General features: G+C 51.5%; 2 protein-coding genes and 1 long non-coding RNA gene across 15 annotated transcripts in view; 1 reads left to right on the top strand and 2 right to left on the bottom strand.

Moving 5' to 3' along the window:
- The first annotated feature begins 1,158 nt into the window (after positions 1-1,158).
- Positions 1,159-5,328, top strand: LOC122385471. Its single transcript, XR_006257205.1, has 2 exons — positions 1,159-1,960; positions 4,319-5,328. It is a non-coding gene; the product is annotated as an uncharacterized LOC122385471 (long non-coding RNA).
- Positions 5,329-5,415: 87 nt separating this feature from the next.
- Positions 5,416-14,144, bottom strand: LOC122385470 (syntaxin-5-like). Of its 8 annotated transcripts, none has more exons than XM_043373789.1 (7): positions 11,123-11,138; positions 10,339-10,347; positions 9,964-10,179; positions 9,274-9,521; positions 8,711-8,953; positions 8,222-8,343; positions 5,416-6,687 (listed from the first exon to the last, which is right to left on the bottom strand). In XM_043373789.1, exons 3-7 carry the CDS (start codon positions 10,163-10,165, stop codon positions 6,528-6,530), a joined length of 975 nt encoding a protein of 324 aa, XP_043229724.1. In that variant the 5' UTR covers positions 10,166-10,179; positions 10,339-10,347; positions 11,123-11,138; the 3' UTR covers positions 5,416-6,527. The 8 variants fall into 8 exon arrangements, with proteins under 8 accessions (XP_043229724.1, XP_043229723.1, XP_043229720.1 ...); XM_043373788.1 differs by lacking the exon at positions 11,123-11,138 and adding an exon at positions 11,020-11,068; XM_043373785.1 differs by lacking the exon at positions 11,123-11,138 and adding an exon at positions 14,083-14,144 and having other exon boundaries at positions 9,964-10,347.
- An 829-nt stretch (positions 14,145-14,973) lies between these two features.
- LOC122385473 (protein piccolo-like) overlaps positions 14,974-17,735 on the bottom strand; it is a 159,557-nt gene continuing 156,795 nt past the window's right edge. For 4 of the 6 annotated variants that reach the window (XM_043373790.1, XM_043373792.1, XM_043373791.1 and 1 more), the window contains 3 exons: positions 17,483-17,628; positions 16,793-16,880; positions 14,974-16,301 (listed from right to left, as the gene is read on the bottom strand). In XM_043373790.1, coding sequence (XP_043229725.1) covers positions 15,866-16,301; positions 16,793-16,880; positions 17,483-17,628 — 670 coding nt within the window. In that variant the 3' untranslated portion in view covers positions 14,974-15,865. The remainder of the gene's footprint in view (positions 16,302-16,792; positions 16,881-17,482; positions 17,629-17,735) is intronic. The other 2 variants (XM_043373796.1, XM_043373794.1) reach the window with 1 other exon arrangement.

Below are 17,735 nucleotides of genomic sequence, written 5' to 3' on the forward strand. Positions count from 1 at the left end.
CAATTCAGTTGAAATATCAACATGTCCAGGAGTTGACCTGTGTTTTATGACCCACAGATGTCTACCCGGAGTTCGGAATCATTCTCTCATCTATAATCATCGGAGGGATGTGAGAAACTTTGTTCCTCCGACACGGCCAGACCGTGGCTGCACCGCCGGACCCGGCGGACCGCGCGGCGACCGCACCGCACCCCACCGGCTGATGGGCCCGGCGCGCCCTCTAATCTGCCGACGGCCGGGGGCGGAATGCGGCGGCGGCCCCGCGCACAAACAACCGCGGGGGAGGATGCGGCGTGGTGGGAACCGAGAGCCGGCGCAGGAGCGTGACCAGCAGCAGATCGACAGACCCGAGCTCCTCCGACGGCGCAGCGGACCACACCGGACCTCCTGACGCCGCCCCTGCGACATCCATCTCCGCCATCTACCTGGCCGACCGACTCCCACTGTTCGGCGCCGCCTGCCGCCGGAGGGCAACAAACAACCCCACCACGATTGGGGCAGGCCGGCGGCCGGCGAGGTCATTGCCACGGCGAGTCGGTGACCTCTTCTACTACGGTGTCCTGAGTTCTGTGGCTGTTCTGTTTTGCTCTGTTCTGTTCTGCTCTGTCCTGTTCTGCCCTGCCATGTTCTGTGCGCTCTGTCCTGCGGGACTAGCCGTGCGTGCCGCGCCCGAGGCAACTGCCAACCGCCGGAGGCGCGGTATATAAGCTGAGTCCCGCAGTGATCCCTCTCATCCATCCGTGCTTCTATCCTCAGGATACTGAAATCCTTCTCCTCCACGCCGCAACCCCCCTCCGGGCTGGACAGGCAACTTTATCTCATGCGGGCTGCTCCCTTGGAGCGGCACCGCTGCTCCTGAGGGAGCGCACCCCGTAGCCGGGTGCAGTGAGTGCCTTGGGGCTGAGTGGCCTGTCCTCTGGACGGGCTCAGCCCCGGCGACTCACTAGGGTGCCTGCCCAGACCAATGTCTCCCCCTAATTCCTATCATCCTTCCGGCTCTGCAATGGTCTTGTCGACCGAAAGGGCCTAACCCAACAAAACAAAACAAAGTGATCCCTCTCTCTCTTCGCTCTCCACTGGAGTCTTGGACTGCCCGTGCGCGACGTTGTGCATCCATACCTCCTACCCAATATCATGTAAGTAGAAGGGGGCGGCCCTTATTTGGCAGTGTATATAGCCATGATCAATGTAATAACAATGTGGGCATATGTAAATAATTACCTTGAAAACTTGCACAGTCTGTTGTGGGACAAATGGTGGGGGAGAGAATGAACGGCGAACTGAACTGAACGGCACGGAACTCGGCAAACGTAACATAGAGCGGCTCGGAAGCTCAAACAAACGCTACCTTTTAAACGTCACGGTTAACTTCGGCACGCCACGCTACCAATAGTAATCCCAACCGTAGCAATGATAGAAATAAGGAACGTAACAACTTATAGAGAGAAAAAATAGTTTCACAGTGGTGACAGCGGTGGGATTACAAAAACTGACTTTTATTTTAAGCACGCCAAAGGCGAGCTAAATTAATCTGTTGTCGGTTCCGCTCCAAACAGGGCGGCGAACCCAATGTTTTTTTTTATTGCAATATATTTCTTAAATTGTGATATTGTTTTGCCTTTAATATTAAATGTAAGTCATGTATGTAGGTATCGGGCCGTTCATGTTCGCAGTGGTTCATCTCCCCCGACCTGTCCCGGCCAGTGGGCCAGGCGGGCGGCTCGGCCCTCGCGGTCAGTCACCGCGGGGTGCCAGCGCCGGCTCGCGGCGGTCCCGCGGCAATTAGGCCCTGCCCTCCGCTCTGTCTGATTGGTGTAGGGACGGAGGATGGGCGTGGCCAAATTGAGTGTGGGGCTGAGGGGTGCCTCTGAGGACAGTGTATGTCCAGGTGTTCTTCCGCGTCATTGCTGAGGGTTCTCGGGTCCATTCGTGCATTGTGCTGAAAGCAACGAGTTTTGAGGTGAGCGATTGAATTCGCACTTATCGAAGTCGCGATTGCCCTACCAGTGACCCGGGACGATTGTTTATGAGGGACCGGCTGCCGTCTCATATTGCAAAGTGTACACGCCCCAAAAGCCCATCAACTGAGCGGTAGGCCAAGCGCGGCTTCGGGCCAAACGTTGTGTGGGGTGAAGCGCTGCTCCACGCCTGATTGGGACTGCAGCCCATCAGAGCGAAGTGGGCATAAACAATCGTCCTGTGTGAGTCAATACCCGACTAGAGATGGGTTAGTTCGGGGGTAGAGGCCGTGTGTCCATAACGCTACTCGTTTCTTATTTAGGGCTTTCAGCACAATGACCGAACCGGAAACCCGGAAACTGCGAACGGGAAACGCTGACCATGGGAAAACATAGATTGACAGTTTCTTCCAGAGCATTACCGGACCACGCGTTGGTCAGGATGCGAGACCGCTGCTGGAGACGCCAGCAGCGGAATGAGAACGGGCTGGAGCGGTGGAGGAGCCGCAGCTCCGGGAGGACTATTCGTCCTCCTCGGACGCAGAGTCACAGGTGGTAGTGACCGAACTGACTCCACAGGTCCCCCAACAGAGGAGGCGGCGGCACGGCCGACCCAGGGCCCACGAGGTCTCAACGGATAGGAGACCCCTGGCCGTTAAAGTCCCTGAGGACCTATATGGCCTTGCCCTGAGGAAACTGAGTTGGGAGTAAAGTAAGGATAGCTTTGCAATCAGTTTGCGCCCCAGTATGATGGTACATGGCTTCAAGTGTATAAATGTGTTTATAAGGCGAACAGACATTCCAGTGGATGTTGATTTCAGTGCCTTTAGCACGGCTATCGTTAGCGGAGAAACAAGTACGTAGGTAGGTAACAGACTATAGGGTTCGCAAGTCGCAAGTGTCTAAAACGTTCTTGATGGTTTAATATTGCTTACTGCCAAACATGCAAGCGTTGCAACATCGGCCAATCAAGTGGTCAGTTGCAAGGGTTCAGTGCATTAGCTGCTTAAGTTACCGTAACAGAAATATGATTAAATGTGTTGAATCATTTTGCCATTAATGATGTTGCTAATGAACCTAAGGAAAGTGGTGGCCTACTTGCTCCTGACCTTGTCCAAGGTACAGCACATTTATTTTACCAAATACCGTCTGTATACCTATGCCTTCCGGCGAAGTCAATGTCTTTTTTTTAGTCAGTCTAAATGGAGTGCCATGAATAAGAGTGAGCGCTGCCAGAAGCCCAATAACTGCATCCGAACGCTGAGCTGCCGAGACTAACTAGAACGCCAGGTAACGGTCATGAAAGTACAGCTCTATCGAAACAAGCTAATTTGAAAAACTAGACCAATTCTGCGGCAATGTCCATCCCTGGCCGTTACAAATGACGAGAATTGGGCAACGATGTTCTGAGCGAACTCAGCCTCCCGATATCATGACTCACAGCTGTCCGCGGTGTATGGAGCGTCGGCTCAAGTTGCAGACTACTTGCAGTGGCAGATAGCCAAGCGCCAAATGGTTGCAAAGACAGCCCAGGTAGCACAAAGTGCACACCTGCTGCTCGCTTCTTGGGACCCTACAGCAGTGAAACCCATCGGCGTTCACAGCGGTGGTCTCCGTCTTCAACATGGGTCGACTCCATTGCAGATAGGAGGAGCTCACGTCAGAGTGAGCTATCACTGTCTAGAAGGTCACCATGAGCGGGCTAAAAGGGTCACAAAGTCATGGCAACTGTCCAAGCACATGGTACTGGCACCTGCACACCGGCAGTCTTGTGTAGTCCAACAAATGGGACAGTCAATTACGCTCGGGACAGAGATGCTCGGCTGTCAATAAAATGGCATCAGTGATGGGACGTCACGGAGTCACCCAAAAATTATATAAGTTGTACAATGCTTAAGGACTAGAATCCAGTGAAACGTTGTTAACGTGACAAGGCAAGAAACCGATACTTTGTGTTCAGTTGTCCGAGTTTGGGATAAGGATGCGAATATACGGCAGAGCTGAGAGCGCTACTCGCACATTCAAAGGCACAAGAAGCCAGTACCTAAAATTAAGCAAAGTCATAACCAGTTATTACTGAGGCTCGACTGTTTGACGCCATTCCGCTCCTCTCACGACCAAGTTAAATCCTAGTCCAATTGGTTCCAAATGGCCATTTATTTTGTAAATGACGAGGACGTAACGCATGTCATGCAGTACCAAAGCGACAGCAACGCAGTAACGCAGTAAGAAATATTAAACCATAATTAAATGACTAGTGGAAGCAGTACCCGGGGCAGAGCTAAACTGTGTTTTGGATCTCCCAATTCAGTTGAAATATCAACATGTCCAGGAGTTGACCTGTGTTTTATGACCCACAGATGTCTACCCGGAGTTCGGAATCATTCTCTCATCTATAATCATCGGAGGGATGTGAGAAACTTTGTTCCTCCGACACGGCCAGACCGTGGCTGCACCGCCGGACCCGGCGGACCGCGCGGCGACCGCACCGCACCCCACCGGCTGATGGGCCCGGCGCGCCCTCTAATCTGCCGACGGCCGGGGGCGGAATGCGGCGGCGGCCGCGCACAAACAACCGCGGGGGAGGATGCGGCGTGGTGGGAACCGAGAGCCGGCGCAGGAGCGTGACCAGCAGCAGGTCGACAGACCCGAGCTCCTCCGACGGCGCAGCGGACCACACCGGACCTCCTGACGCCGCCCCTGCGACATCCATCTCCGCCATCTACCTGGCCGACCGACTCCCACTGTTCGGCGCCGCCTGCCGCCGGAGGGCAACAAACAACCCCACCACGATTGGGGCAGGCCGGCGGCCGGCGAGGTCATTGCCACGGCGAGTCGGTGACCTCTTCTACTACGGTGTCCTGAGTTCTGTGGCTGTTCTGTTTTGCTCTGTTCTGTTCTGCTCTGTCCTGTTCTGCCCTGCCATGTTCTGTGCGCTCTGTCCTGCGGGACTAGCCGTGCGTGCCGCGCCCGAGGCAACTGCCAACCGCCGGAGGCGCGGTATATAAGCTGAGTCCCGCAGTGATCCCTCTCTCTCTTCGCTCTCCACTGGAGTCTTGGACTGCCCGTGCGCGACGTTGTGCATCCATACCTCCTACCCAATATCATGTAAGTAGAAGGGGGCGGCCCTTATTTGGCAGTGTATATAGCCATGATCAATGTAATAACAATGTGGGCATATGTAAATAATTACCTTGAAAACTTGCACAGTCTGTTGTGGGACAAATGGTGGGGGAGAGAATGAACGGCGAACTGAACTGAACGGCACGGAACTCGGCAAACGTAACATAGAGCGGCTCGGAAGCTCAAACAAACGCTACCTTTTAAACGTCACGGTTAACTTCGGCACGCCACGCTACCAATAGTAATCCCAACCGTAGCAATGATAGAAATAAGGAACGTAACAACTTATAGAGAGAAAAAATAGTTTCACAGCACCACCCAATCACCAACGGTCCATAGTCATCGCTCACATATTTTAAACATAAAATACATTATCTAGGCATAAATGCATCATAACCGATGCAGAATCTTTAAACAAGCCTGTCCACATCAAGGCATCAAGCTCCACAGGATGAAGATTTATCCCTCACAAATTACTTCACTCTGCGGACGCTATTACCCTTGGGCACAATCAGTGTCCCTTCACAACCGCCACACATCAACACACACGCACACAGGCCATACAACCAGTCAGGTTCGATAGATATCGGTGCAGTGCCCCCACACAAACTCCATTGAAACACACACTTTCATCGAGCGTGTCAGGTAGCATCCCGCTGTGAAGTCTACGACACATCACAGCGAAACGATCCGCAGACGCCGGGTCCCCTAGCAAACAGGGAAGTCTATGGGACGCGACACAACGGCGGAATCGATCCAATCAGCGTCTCAATCGAACAATGTATTGCGTTAGACCTGGCAGGCGCAGTAACAGCCAACGCCACACAGATCAAAACACCATGTTAAAATATATCGTCAGGCGAACATTCAGTGGCAAGTTACGACAATGTGTCATTGAGTTTCAGTAAGCTACGATTATCTTTGACATATCATTGTACCGTAATTGGTTGACGGTTGTCAGTAATTCTTCTGCCTTCGGAACAGACACATCTAGATAAGTTGAATATTAGATGTTCACTACATATACCGCTAAAAAGGTATGGGAGTGGTGTTGTCAGGGCAATAAAATAGTGTGACCATTAATATCCAAGTGGATATTGCAAATGGCTAGGGAGCTATCAGATGATAAATATCCCGGCATCGCATATAAGCATGTAATCGGTATCACATGAGACGCTTATCGTCCGTGGACGATATAAAATGTTTCTAGATGTTAACTCGACCACAGTGGGCATCTGCCGTTACTACAAGCGACGTCCTTCTAGTTTCCTCAGGTCACCAAGGCTCACTCCGTCTGCTGAGCTCAGCCAATCATCAGGTTCAGTCAGCTTAGATTAACTACGCTCGCTCCCAAGCGTGTGACTTCACTGTGTATCAATACACGGAACGTTCCATCACTCACAGCCCGCCACTCTTGGCGCCGCAGCTCCCTTGTCTAGCTCCACGCTAAGACATGAATACGACGAAGATGAGGAAGAAGAAAATGAGCACGCCGAACACCTTGATCATGAGCCAGCGGTTGTTGGTCACCGACTGGAAGTATTTGAGGATCTCCGTGTGGGCAGCCTCGACGTTCATTGAAGTGTCTTCGACGTTAGCATCGATCCTGCGATAGAGGAAAATGATTACCATAGTAGCAAGAGTTGATTGATGAATTATTTAATCGTGGGACCTTGTGGAACCACAAGGACTCATCAGACCTCACCTCGAAAGCAGACAGAACGTCGGAACCAGGACCGATTCGAACTGGACAGCACTGATTTATCAATCGTTTACAAAATCAGTCGGAAACAGGTCTAATTCCTTCCTACCAAAAAACATCGAGGATACACTTACCCCACTGCCATTGGCACGGGCATCATTGGTGAGGATGGTGGTAAAAACATTTGGATTTCCTGGATAGGACACAAATATGGAATTTTCGTAAGTGCAGAGAAGCCGAAGTTTTACCAAGCTCATGGCTAGTGCGTAGCTAGTAATCACAGCTCCAAAGGCACATAACGATGCAAGTCGAAACTTTTGTTACAGAAACGATCATTACGAAAAATGCAAATGCAGTACAATTACAAATTAAAGAAAATGAAAGGAATGCAGCTGTAAGAAGGCTTCGTAAATCATAGGAACGCATTCACACAGCAATAATGTAATTCATAGGTGGCGCTGCGCTCTCATTTAATCCCATCCCAACCGACCCAGAGCAAACCGATATTGCCTACCCAAGGCATGAGCGACACGCCTAACGGGGTAGCCGACCAGCCCTAATTCGTAACCGGCATCAGAGCGGTCACTTTCATTGCAGCCGCTAATGGAACGGCGCATTTGGCGAGAGAGGTTGGTGAAAGGAAGGAAGGTAGAAGGAACAGTGCATTCAACGAGAGGTCGGTGGAAGGCTCAAGCTACTGCAGCTTGACAGAGGCAGGACAATAAACACCAGCAATACTCGGTCACTGTGTCAATAAATAACTTAAACCATAGAGCAATAACATCAAAATACAAAATAACATGTAATTCTGTGAGCCTCCATCAAAACGCGTGCATTTCAGAATACAGGTGCGGGCGATACTACCCTTGCCTCAGCTCAGCGAATGCTAATGCAAAAATATGAATATTTATGGCACTTTTTCACTGTGTTGAATTTCTTAATTCAACACACCATTTTTCATAGATGCAACACATCATCTGGACTATGGAGGAGATGCATGAATGGCTGCCGGCAAACGGTCCCAGAATTCCAAGCAATCAATGCTGCTGCAATGTTTTTAAAGGAAACGCTAAACAGAGCCTCGCTAAGTCAGAGATGTCATGCCTAGGTATACGCTAGTCTGAAAGCCATCAAACCTTTCATACAATTGACTGTATTGTGAGCATCGACTATCGAGGATCTTCCGTTCTGTCACAGGTATACCAACGGAATATGGAAGGGCTTGGAAGCGAAGCAATGAAGGATAAGCACCTCAAAATACTGAAAACTGTTACTGTGTGCGGCCGTTGTAGCGGCGACCGTAAGAACTAAGAACAGCACACCCTCAGCACGGGCAGCATGACGTGCGCCTGCTGAATCGGCCCTCGAGCCGACCCGCAAGAGTTAGTCAGAGAGAAGGCCTGTCTGCACCTCAGTGGCGGGGTATCTCAAGACTGACCTCTGGACCATTTCCTCCTGTTCTTTGACCATGTGCGCCAGCTGCTGGAAGATGGCGCCCAGCTCCACCACCGTCGACTCGATGTTCTTCATAGTCTCCGAGCGCGCCTGGTAGTGCGTGTCCTGAAATCAGACAACGTGTCAGTGCGTGCCCTGAGATCGGACAAAGGATACAATGAGTGCTCGGAAATTAGGCAGCAGCGTCACTAGTCAGCCATGGATGTTCTGAAACCGGACGGGTCCCATCATCTACAGTCGTGCAAGATTCCGGCGGCGCACGGGCGCGTCCAGGCAGTCTCGGGGCGGCCCGCCCCGGTGCAGGCACACTGACCTTAACAAAACACCACACCTATTATTAAACCCGACTCCCCCCACACCTCTCACTAACCGCGCACCTCCTGTTCAATGAGCATTATCTACTGCTGTCAGCACCTAAAACTATCACACATCCATACCCTACCAAGGCACACCCCTCCCACAAACCACTCACCTCCTGTTCAATGAGCATCATCTGCTGCTGCTGCGAGGCGGCCCCCGCGCCCGCTCCGGCCGCCGGCCGCCTCTCACGAACGCCATCCATGTCCAGGGCGACGTCCGCTCGGGCCGCGCTGGCAGCCTCGTCGGCCAGCAGCACGGAGCCCTGGTGGAAGCCCTCGGTGGCCGAGGGAGGCAGGTTGGACGATACGCCGCCCCGAGAGAACTGGTCCCGGCGGGACTTCTGCTGACGCAGGTTCTGAGGGAGGGGACGGGGAGGGGTTAGTCAGAACGGACGCAGTTTAGTGCAGACTGCAGAGCGGATGTCGAGTGTCGGTGTTTGGGTGGTCAAGTGCGTAGCGTGCTAAGCCGTAGCGCCCTAAGCAAATAAAAAATGTATGCTTGAATGCTATATGCTCCTAAAAATGCACACACGCCGACAATCGTTTTTGACTCATCGCTAAATGGTTGCAGTCAGAAGTTTACATTCCAATTAGATACCACGTCTTAGCAGACTCAGTCTCCCCCTCCCTCCCCTCCCTCACACACAAACCAGCGGTCCCCGCCAGCTGCTCTCACCTCAGTCCTGACGTCGAGCACCTGTTTGAACTGTGACGACATGTTGGCCAACTTCTGCTGCAGCGTCACCACCACGTTGTTGGAGAAGTTGTGCACGTTGCCGCCGCCCGCCTCGCCGCCCCGCTGCCGGCTCAGCTGCTGCAGCTGCAGGATCTGCTTGTTGAGGCTACCCATGTCGTGTTTGATGATTTGAGTCAGTTCCTCGATCTCCAGAGGCCGATCGTCGAAGATGGACTTGCGTTTAGCCACTGTGAGGGGAGCGACGCGGAGTTAATTCAACTACTCATACAAGGGTGGACGGTGAAACGTCAATATCGTGGTGGTTTAAGGGACCCAGTCAAAAGGTCTTGGGGGTAATATTTATGTCGAATCATAGAATAGCATGTTAAATTAGACACCTGAGAAATAAACCATAAGTGAATATGATATGCTGTTGTCTGTTGTCTAATAACGAAACACAATAGGTCCAATAGGTGATTAATTAATTAATTGATTCATTCATTCATTCATTTATCATTCACTCATTCATTCTTTCATTTATCATTCATTCATTCATTCCTTCATTTATCATTCATTCATTCGTTTATTTATTATAGTATCGCCAATTCGTTCGCTAATTTAGCAAGATTCCCTTGATAAGACACAATCGAGCATTACCCAGGCCCGACCACTGTCTCATGGCCCACTTACAGTGTGTCAGCTTCTCCAGCTTGGCGTACGTGTTGGAGATGTCCTTTCCGATCAGCTTGGCGATCCGCATGAACTCTGCGTACCTCTGTACGGCGCGCGGCCGAGGGGACGGAGGCGCCTGCGCCAGACCTCCATTGAGCTGGCGACTCTGCAGCGAGCGGAGCACAGCCGAGAACTCCCCGGTCCGGTCCTTGAAGGCCATCGCGAGTGGATGTCCTGCAGAGCAAAGAGGATAGAAGGGGTGGAGAGAGTGGGGGGGGGGTTGAAAATGGAGGGTGGAGCAGCTCACAGAGGCAGACACTGGATGGCTCCAGGCGAGTTGACAGGCACCTTATGACTGTAGATTATGATTCTAAATACGTAGCTGGGCTGGACCTCTTTCACCTGTAAACAGAGGAAAGATGGCTTTGAGGGAGGTGCACAAAATGATGCCTAAAGCAAGGCAAGCTTAAAACCATTATAATGCATTGTGGCATATTATGAATTAACAATGAAAATGCCAGCTCATTAAAGTTCATCAGTAGTTTAGCATGATGAATGAAATGAAGAAAAACTGGCAGTGGTCATGCAAAAAGGTCATTTTGTAATGTGAAGCAATTTAATGTAATGTGAAGCATTTTGTAATGTGAATATTGTTCTAGGAGGTGTGTAGCATATCAGTGCCCAGGAATGATTAGTACATAAACTTGAAATGGGATGCATAAAATCGACAGCATGTCTGATATCATGTCATTAGGCACTAGGCAGTGGCCTGTCAGTGCTCTGATAACCGAATCATTTGAGCAGTGACTGCACAAATTGGACTGTTATCTATTGAAGGACATTTTGCCAGAGCAGATCTCACATAACACAACATTGAACAATATTTAATGAGGCCTCTTTTAATCACTCCAGACTGTAAATTCACTAAGTTTTAGTGATCCACTGCAAAGGGCAATCCATGTTAGTCTGACATTTGGTCAGTCTGACTTGAATCCTCCAATAAGACAGTGATTCTTCTCTAAGTGTTAGTGGCAAGCTCTGACAGTTAAAAACTGTGGAGTGGAATAGCCTCACAAGTCACATCAGAAGTTGGTCATCTTGGTTTGGTCACAGCTATGAGCTATCCAAAGCAAACTGATTGCATAATGCAATTGGGTAACGGTAGCGCAGGCGTCACCGATAGCTTCGGCGGCGTAAACAGTCAAGGTAGGTGTATTGTAAGTATATTGACATAGATATGGTAGCACTGTTAAATTATATGACGTCATTGGAGTATGAAAAAGTCTCTAGAACGGGTCAGGGAGGACAAAATGGGACTCGGCCGGTTCCAGCGGGACATATTGGGACTCAGCCGACTACCGCGGGACATAGTGGGACTCAGCCGGTTCCAGCGGGACACAATAGGATTCGGCCGGTCACAGCGGGACACAATGGGACTCGGCCGGTCCCAGCGGGACACAATGGGACTCGGCCGGTCCCAGCGGGACACAATGGGACTCGGCCGGTCCCAGCAGGACACAATGAGACTCGGCTTGTCACAGCGGGACACAATGGGACTCGGCCGGTGCGGGACATATTGGGACTCAGCCGACTACCGCGGGACATAGTGGGACTCGGCCGGTCCCAGCGGGACACAATGGGATTCGGCCGGTCACAGCGGGACATAATGGGATTCGGCCGGTCCCAGCGGGACATATTGGGACTCAGCTGACTACCGCGGGACATAGTGGGACTCGGCCGGTCCCAGCGGGACATAGTGGGATTCGGCCGGTCCCAGCGGGACACAATGGGACTCGGCCGGTTACAGCGGAACAAAGCGGGACTCAGCTTACTACAGCGAGACATAGTGGGATTCAGCCGGTCCCACAATAGGAATGGGACTGGCCGAGTCCCAGTCCGAATCCCACTATATCCCGCTGTAGTCGGCTGAGTCCCACTTTGTCCTGCTGGGACCGGCCGAGTCCCACTATGTCCCGCGGTACGGTTAGCTGAGTCCCAATATGTCCCGCTGGGACCGGCAGAGTCCCATTGTGTCCCGCTGTGACCGGCCGAATCCCATTGTGTCCCGCTGGGACCGGCCGAGTCCCGCTATGTCCCGCGAAGGTCGGCTGAGTCCCAATATGTCCCGCGGTAGTCGGCTGAGTCCCACTTTGTTCCGCTGGGACCGGCCGAGTTCCATTGTGTCCCGCTGTGACCGGCCGAATCCCATTGTGTCCCGCTGGGACCGGCCGAGTCCCACTATGTCCCGCGGTAGTCGGCTGAGTCCCAATATGTCCCGCTGGGACCGGTCGAGTCCCATTGTGTCCCGCTGTGACAAGCCGAGTCTCATTGTGTCCTGCTGGGACCGGCCGAGTCCCATTGTGTCCCGCTGTGACCGGCCGAATCCCATTGTGTCCCGCTGGGACCGGCCGAATCCCATTGTGTCCCGCTGGGACCGGCCGAGTCCCATTGTGTCCCGCTGTGACAAGCCGAGTCTCATTGTGTCCTGCTGGGACCGGCCGAGTCCCATTGTGTCCGGCTGGGACCGGCCGAATAGAATCCCATTGTGTCCCGCTGGGACTGGCCGAGTCCCACTATGTCCCGCGGTAGTCGGCTGAGTCCCAATATGTCCAGCTGGGACCGGTCGAGTCCCATTGTGTCCCGCTGTGACAAGCCGAGTCTCATTGTGTCCTGCTGGGACCGGCCGAGTCCCAATGTGTCCCGCTGGGACCGGCTGAATCCCATTGTGTCCCGCTGGGACCGGCCGAGTCCCACTATGTCCCGCGGTAGTCGGCTGAGTCTCAATATGTCCAGCTGGAACCGGCCGAGTCCCATTTTGTCCTCCCTGACACGTTCTAGAGACTTTTTCATACTCCAATGACGTCATATAATTTAACATTGCTACCATATCTATGTCAATATACTTACAATACACCTACCTTGACTGTTTACGCCGCCGAAGCTATCGGTGACGCCTGCGCTACCGTTACCTGCAATTGCATATGTCAAGAGATATCATACAGCTGATACCTAGGTACCTACTGTATAAAGTTATTTTGTATTCAGATGTTAAGGCTACTAAAATTGTTAAAACTGATCTAATTATGAGCTTAAGCAAAACTCAATATACTGTTATGCAGTTGGTATGGAATAATGAAAAATGAAGCAATGGCTGAAGCTTGCAAAATGAAATGGTTAATTCCTAATATAAGTTGCATTTGTGACTGCAGTTGCAGGTGCTAATTTCAGTTTATTTGGTGTCTACTTGTTTCATCATCACACAACCTTACTGGAAAACTTTCTTTTATATGGGTTCTTATGGCTTTTCATTTCCTTTACCCTCCATCTTTTCAAAAGATATGTAGGTAATTGAACAGTGAACACCTCAGCATTGCAGCATTGCCAATAATTTTCAGGTTAACTGACCCAAGGCCAATTTTACTAACAAAACAACCGCTGGCTGCCAACAATTCAATATTATTAAGTCTCCCCCAAATGAAACATGGGGCCTGGAAAAAAGATGATGCGTAATGTCATAAAAACATATCAGTTGGACTTAGTATTATGAATTCTCATCAGTGATCAGTATCTATTTCTTCTGCATGGATGGCAAAATTTGGGGTGCCATTAGGCAGAAATTAGCTTTGGCCAGAGATTTGGCTGTTGCTAATACTTGTCTCTGATTCATATTGGTTTACCCACAGGATCCATCAAAGACCCTTCAGCAGGCTGAGACAGCAACAACAGCATTAGAGCTTAGCACCCTTATTTAAAAAAGCCTTTACTTAGGTTTATGAATTGTTTAAGCATTTGATGAAAACTAACAGCTATTTCTTTTTTGAGCAGACCAAGGCCTGATACTAGGCATCCCATATGTTGACCCACAATGGCCATGGTGCAAACACTTTATGGGTACTCGAGGGTAATAAAAGAAAGCCTGGCACTTCATATTTCTTAAAATACTGTGGTGAAAGAGCAAAAATAAAAGTATACCCCTGTAATTGTGAAAAATGCAGATAATTAAATAAACAAAACACTTTCGCTTTGGACGCCGGTGAAAACAGGGCGCCGGAGGGCATATTAGTCACGTGACATTTGGAACTTCTCTCGCTCCAAGGGCCTTCTATATGCCTAACGTCACGTGTAAATTTCACGAACCTTGATCAAATCGCCCCAGGCGCCCTGTTTTCACCGTCGTCCTTCGCTTTCCCTAAGGAAGCAAACATAAATCGCGCCACATTCGGCGCAAATACACCAACTCACAGCGCTACCATATGAAGGGAATTTGCTACCACATCAAGCTTTTATTTCTGATAGTTTTTTCTCGCTTCAACACAATACATGAACGTTTAAGTTTTTACGTCAGACAATTTACATTGCACATAGCATTGCGTCAGATAGATGAAGGCTTGTAGCCCGGAAAGCATATAACTTTTGGCATTGTTTTTACATTTTCGAGGAAAAGGCCTCAATGTTTCTTTACGTATTTATTCTCGCTATGTCCCTCGCTAAAACACTTCACACCATTAATTTCATCTACCCAAACAGTTAAATGAGGTAAACTATCGAAATGAAAAATGAAATATTCCTTTATTATCGTTACATCATAAATAAGCCTTTCGATGTTCACCATCATGTCCCGCATCAGGTGTTAAGTGCGTTCGGACGTGCCCTTTTCACGTGTGGCAATTTCCAATAAATTCCACGCCTGGAAATTCCTCACAAAAAACGGCCATTCGCGCAAGCCCGTTTCGTGGGATCCCGCGCGATTCGTCACGTTTCGCGATGCCCGAACGCCTGCTGCTGTTCCCGTGAGAAATTCCTCGGCTGGAAATTCCACGCGAAAAGCGGCACCCCGAAGGCAGGCAAGCGACGATATAGGCTACGCACAGGCGACAGCAACAAGACTATACCTAAAGCATCTCCCCTTGAACTCTTTATAGTTGAAAAAAAAAACTAAGAAATGAATTTCTTCGTCTACTGGTCAATTGGCTCGGTATCATCCATTCCATTTTCCACGGACCCCCTGCTTAGCTACAGTCATTCGAATTATAACGCTCTTACGGCCATTTATTTACTCATCAATAACACAAACGGTGAACACGAGCTGAATTAAAAGTGCAGGGCACGACAGGCTCGGACACAGCTCGGTCGGTGAAGGCGGCGGCGGCAGCACCGCACCCGGCCAGCGCGCGAGGCGCCACAAAACCCACCACACCCAGCTCCGGCACAACTAAACTAGACTAGCGTCACGCAGGCGCCTCCGCAGGCCGCTGCAGTTCCGAGACGAGCCCCCAGACGGCGCTGGCGGCTCTGCGGAAACTGTACTCAGCACGCAGCGTACAGCGCCGGTCTGACCGGCGCCTTACAAACGCCGCGACGTCGATACGAACATTCGTGTGTTTACGCCAAAACAAGGCGGTTCCGCCAAAACATAACCGAGAATCGGTCTCACGTGCAGGTACTTGTACGGGCTTCTCCAAGCCGTGTACGATTCGCTAAATCCAGCCGGATGGGCACAGAAAAGACGCAATCTTCCCAGGCCCACTGCTGCGAATATTTACCAGTGACAAACCATACCTCTAACACATAGTGAGAGCAAACGTCTGTAAAGAAACCATCCATATACACAGATCATACATCAGCTGATGCAGCGCAGACTTTACCACACACATCATCACAAACAAAAGCAAAAGCTTGGAATGTTATCGGTCTACACTCACACAAACGAACCACCGATCACGGGTGAATATTTGGCCTCCTGAACTTTGCCGGCACATCGCAGCGACACTAGCGCCACCTGCAAAACATTGCCACCAACAGCAGCGCCATCTCTGGCAAAATAAATAAAACACTCAATGGCGAGCACAACATCACAATCCAACACATCCTCTCACGCCGGGCGCGCTCCATCGATGGCATCGTCAGTCACAGCGCGCCGCTAGATCTCGGTCCCCTCCGAGGACTCGGGGATCTTCCGCATGTGCTCGATGGGCAGCGAGGCGGGTCCACCGCCGTTGATGGCTACCGGCGCCGAGCGCGGTCCGGCCAGCTGGTAAAACACGCCGTCCCGATCAGCATCCCGGTCGGCCTCCTCAGAATCCGAGCTCTCCGAGCCGCCGTGACTGGCGCCGCTGGCGGAGGGCGGAGAGCGCGACACTCCGCGCCCGCCGAGTCGCAGAGAGTCGAGAGAGTCGCCGGCCTCGTCCGGCTCTGCCGACGAGCCGCGACCCGACGACTCCAGGTCGAGCACCCAGCTGATGGAGTCGCTCTTCTCGACGATGGCGGTGACTTGGGGCGGGGAGCCGTCGTCCGGTTCCGAGCGGCGGGAGCGCCGCCGTACCGGGTCGCTCTTCAGCGGTGAGCGCGGGCTCACTCTGCGAGACAGACGGATACGCACAGTCAGGGACGCGTCATTCAACTCCACGCAGTTTTAACACGTAGGTAAAAAAACTAACTGCAATCAATGAGTACTTATGGACATCATAAGGCAATCAGCAGTAATTCCTGAGTAAAAGCAAATAGGTAACTTATCTAGCCTTCATTATCCACCGATGGGAAAAACATAACTTCTTATTCAAATAGCATTATAGCATTACTCGGTTAGAGTCGGTTAAAGGCTATTACCAAAATAAATACAGACAAGTGCACCATGCACGTAGCCCATCAGATCAGCAATTCAAGTCAATTAATTTCGGCTTGTCCCGTTCTATATTGTTATCTCCGTCATGCTCCGGGCACCACACCAAACTCCGGGGGTCTCGGGCCGGCACTGGTGTAGCGCGCTGTGCCAGGCTGTGCTGCACGCTGTGGACGGACAGTCACCCCCTCCAGCGGTGCCCCAGCGGCGGTGCCATGCTCTCATTACCTGGTGATGTGAGGTGACTCGCTGTACGCACGCGCAATGAACGTCGGTGTGCGCGCGGACCGGAAACTGGCAGAGCGAGAGAGCACGCCTGGGGAGAGAGGGCGGCGCCGGCGGCAGAGCGGTCAGCGCGCGCAGCGAGAGCGGCCAGCCATGCCCCAGCCGAGGTCAGCGAGGAAGGACGACCAGCACGACACAACACTGTACACTAACTCGGGCCCCGCTATGGGTGTGGTGTGGCAACGAAAACCCCCAAACGGAACAAAATGCCCATACAGTTTATGGGGAAAATAATAAGCGAGAGACAAAAATACACGGTTTAGCTGATGCGGTTCGTACAGTTGACGGAAGGTGACAATTGGTTTCAACTATCTCGGTGCCTCTTTTTGAAAATGTGATCCTTAGAACAACTCTTATTGAACAAGGACGACATTACAGCTCACAGCGCTAAGCAAGCTCTTGCCAATACAGGAAGCCACTGAACTTCAACAATGTACAAGATATCTGTGAGTCGACGACTCTGTGCTATGCATTGTGCGATCTCCAACACTATGCCACCTACCGCTCACTGGAAGCGTCCAAGCATGCGACGCCATCCGAAGCCCCCAGCAACTGCCCTCGCCACTCCTCCCATGCACCAGCCACCCTGGTGACCCGCCGTGACCCCGTGTGACCTGTGACCCGTCGTCTCACCTGGGGTGCTCTGCTGCATCAGCTCCGACTGACTATGGTTGCGCAGCTTGTACTGCAGCTGCTCGTTCTCCATGGAGAGCCGCTTGTTGGCCTTGGACTCCCTGTCCTGGTACTCCTGCAGTCGGCGGTTCTCCTCCGACAGTTGCCTAAGGAGACACACACCAGACGGTTAGTGACAATGGAAGAGGATGGATCAGTGCTCCACACTGACACACGTTGCAAGTAAGGTAGATTGTCTGGTCCGGTCGGAACG

Source organism: Amphibalanus amphitrite, unplaced genomic scaffold (assembly GCF_019059575.1).
Source record: "Amphibalanus amphitrite isolate SeventyFive unplaced genomic scaffold, NRLGWU_Aamphi_draft 000220F_arrow, whole genome shotgun sequence".
NCBI classification, from domain to species: Eukaryota; Metazoa; Arthropoda; class Thecostraca; order Balanomorpha; family Balanidae; genus Amphibalanus; species Amphibalanus amphitrite.